Genomic DNA, 3,698 nt, shown 5'->3' with positions numbered 1-3,698 from the left:
AAACAGTGCAGAGGGAAAAAACTGCGACCACCAGCCCTGGTGAGGGACCAGAGTACAACCGGCCGCAGCGGCCGGCCACCAGCACCTACCTTTACCAAAAGACGCGTGTCATTTATTCAACTGTGAGTAACCAAACATCCCCTGGTATGTCCGGGTGCGCAGGCCCCTACCATCACCATCCCCTGTACAGAGCCACTGTGCCCCGGGGCAACCATCCCTACCCATGGAGGGGTTAACATCCAGTTGCCATTACATCTCCCCCGGGGTGTCCCACAACAGCAGCGGTTGTACCACCTTTCACCACACACCGTGGGTGGTGTCACGAACTGAATATGGCCAAGCCCGTACAACTACGTCCCCCTTTTCATTTGGCGTGTCCGCGTGACCCCCGGGTCCAGAGGATCCCTCGAGCCAAACAGCGAGTCCGGATCCGAGCAGCCCGGCTGCTACATGCGTGGGGGCGACACACATGCATATACGCTGCAGTGCAATACACAGTGTAAATGCATGCAATTATGCAACGTGCGCATGAGCCCTTAGCCTGGCACCCTTGGCCTGGCATCCTTAGCCTGGTACCCTTATCCCGGCACCCTTAGCTTTATATCCTTAGCCTGGCAGCTTTAGCTTGGCATCTTTAGCTTGGCACCCTTAGCCCAACATCCTTAGCCTCGCACCCTTAGCCTGGCACCCTTAGCCTGGTACCCTTAGAGATAAATCCCTCCCTCCCCTCCTCAGTGCCGGCCCGCCCCCACAGCTGTGGTCCGCTCGCACGATCAGACCTCAGTCGCCATGACACTCACATGACACTCGGCTCCCGCTGTGCTGCCAGTGTGAACCGAGTGTCATGCGAGGATCGCATTAGTCCCCCGTGTGGCCCCGGTCTAACTTCTATCTATCTACTGTATCTATCTATCTTTATACAATAGCTATCTGTCTTTATCTAATATCTATCTCTCACACAGACAGAAGAGGACCCATGTGCAAGAACTGTATATGAGCCCTTCTCAGTCCAATAACTCATCAAAATGCACGACTCCCCCTGCTTTGGAGGCAGAAATGGGCCCCCCTCACCTCTTGGGTCCCTGTGCGGCTGCACCAATGATATGTCCACCCCTGCACCCATGTTTTCTTTGTTGGCAACTTTCTGCTCTGGCTCATAGAAATGGGGACTGAGTGGGAACCCCTCCCCCCCCCCCCCCCCTCCTAAGTAGTGGAATTGTGCATTTTGATGAGCTGTTGGACTGAAAAGATCCTATATAATATTCTTGCGCAGGGGCTTCTTCTGTCTCTGTCCCCTCTTGCTGTCCTGTCCATTTCTTCAGTTATATTCCTGGGAAAGCTGGGTGACAATATGTCTTTGTTTACAGCTATAATTCTTATGATTATTCACCACCTGCTTTTATACAGCCATAAAAACTAACCAGACCGAGCGATCAGCAAACTAGAAAAGCTGGGTAACAATGAAATAAACAAACACTACATCAACAATGATTTGACTCATTTTTCTTTTTCATTTTTTTTTATTTTGAAATGAAAATATAGAAAATATAGAAAAATTTATCATAAAAAGTCTGTAAACAAAAAAGTGCAAATAATACATATTTACAAAGTCTTGTTGCACGTTGCCCTGCCATGTTTTAACCCTTTATCCACTAGAGAGACAAGCCAAAGCTTTGTACTCCTGCAAATAAATGGTTAAAATAAATAATGCAAATTGCATACTCTTTATAAACCCTTTGGGTTCACCAGGGTTCTTTTTTTACCCCTATATATATACATATATATATTCAATCCCCTAAAAGGAATAAATTACCCCACAGTGTATTGCTTAGAATAGTTTTCCATGCAACAAGTGGTTGTGTAGGTTTTTTTTAACATTTTTACAAAGGAAATGATGGGTGTGCAATAAATTATACTGGAAATATCGCATTAGAGTCCATGTTTGGTCTGCACCATATTATCCAGATGAAGCAGATTAGCTTTTAGGTGGTTGGACAAGTTCACACATAGGGTTTACCAAGGTCTCCAGATGGAGCTGGTGGGTTGAGGTGGGCTTGGAGCTTGTGGTCTTGGTGCAGACTGGTTAGAAGAGCAGAACAACTCTGATCTCCTGGGGCTGAGGTGAAGCACAATTCTTGGGGTACTGCTGACTTTAGCACTTGGGGATTTGGTACAATCTTGACAGCAAAGTTCTGGGCTCCTCTGCAGATGATCCAGGAGGCGATTGCAGGTATCTCCGGCTATGGTGTTACTCTTACTGAGGAGACCACTGAGACGTTCTAGACAAGCTCTGTAGCCTTCTCTGTATTTTTCTGTTGAATCTTAAAAAAAATACAAATTGTTTACAACTCAACCCTATTATTTAGCAGCTATAAATCTACATCGCACCAGACAATAATCCCATAAAGACTCATGAATAAGCATGTGATTGTTTCTTTATTATTCTCTATGGGACCGACATATACCATTCATGCAAACTCTGCAATGGCACAGGGACCCAAGAGGTAAGGGGACCACTACCACCACCAAAGCAGCACATAAAGGGTGCATTATAAGGAGCTATCGGACAGCAAAGAGTCCATATACTGTTCTTCTGTCCGTGTATACAGGAAAACCAGCTCACCCAGTGGAGATAATCTCAGACGGTGCATGGAAGGGAGGCTAATCCTAGATCCAAGTGAAGAAAACTCCAGCATCCAGTCCAGATAGTAAAAGTTAGTTCTTTTCTTTATTAAATTTTCATTAAAAAAGCCATCAATATGGCGTGGTGCCAACCATACAGGAAAGACGCGTTTCGGACGTCGCAGCGTCTTTGATCACATGATCAAGGACGCTGCGACGTCTGAAATGCGTCTTTTCCTGTATGGTTGGCACCACGCCATATTGATGGCTTTTTTTAATGAAAATTTAATAAAGAAAAGAACTAACTTTTACTATCTGGACTGGATGCTGGAGTTTTCTTCACTTGTTCTTCTGTCTGTGTATACCCATGACCCCAAGATAAATAGTATCAAGATGCAAAACCAAGACTTGTGAGAATAGAACATATACTTACTTTGTGTCGGCACTGGAGGGATATCCTTGAGGAAACGAACTGTCATCTCCAGAATATCAGCTTTTTCGAGTTTGGAATATCTGGAATTCTATGAGGAAATAAGAAAAGAGAAGGTTACAAACTTACACTTTGACATGAGGCTAATTATTGCTCAGTATGTGACTTTAGAAATGTATCCATGATGTTTATGTAATAATATCATACTTACATCTTTTCCTATCAGAGGCAGAATGAGTGTCTTTAGCTGGTTGAGGCTCTCATTGATCCTTGCTCTCCTCCTTTTCTCCATCAGAGGTTTGAGAGTCTGCAAATTAAGGTGCAGCATTTGGTTAATATGTGGTTACATTTCTCATAAGAAGACTCATCATTAGAACAAGTCAGCACAGATACATGCAGGATCCAGGTCTCACCTTTCTCAGCTCACTAGCTTCCTTGCTCTTTTTCCCAGGCTTAGGCTGATAGCTGGGAGCAGTTTCTGAGATGATGATGCTCGGTGCCATTGCTCAAGGACAGGCAGTGGTGGCTGACTGTGCAGCTGGAAGAGGTAGTGTCTGGCATGGGATGCTGCTCGGGTATTTATGAGAGCTTCTGGGTGAAACTCCACCCATGGGGATGGACAAAGACCTTCGGGGGAACACTCCCA

General features: G+C 45.4%; 1 protein-coding gene across 1 annotated transcript; it reads right to left on the bottom strand.

The window, feature by feature from the left end:
• Nucleotides 1-1,491: 1,491 nt before the first annotated feature.
• HES2 (hes family bHLH transcription factor 2) lies at nt 1,492-3,603 on the bottom strand. Its single transcript, XM_075327778.1, has 4 exons — nt 3,466-3,603; nt 3,264-3,359; nt 3,056-3,143; nt 1,492-2,321 (listed from the first exon to the last, which is right to left on the bottom strand). The coding sequence occupies exons 1-4, from the start codon at nt 3,553-3,555 to the stop codon at nt 2,014-2,016; spliced, it is 582 nt and encodes a 193-aa protein (XP_075183893.1). The 5' UTR covers nt 3,556-3,603; the 3' UTR covers nt 1,492-2,013.
• Between the last annotated feature and the right edge of the window lie 95 nt (nt 3,604-3,698).

Source organism: Anomaloglossus baeobatrachus, chromosome 11, assembly GCF_048569485.1.
Source record: "Anomaloglossus baeobatrachus isolate aAnoBae1 chromosome 11, aAnoBae1.hap1, whole genome shotgun sequence".
Taxonomy (NCBI): Eukaryota; Metazoa; Chordata; class Amphibia; order Anura; family Aromobatidae; genus Anomaloglossus; species Anomaloglossus baeobatrachus.
The sequence above is the reverse complement of the archived record's forward strand: the minus strand, read 5'-3'. Positions and strand labels throughout refer to the sequence as shown.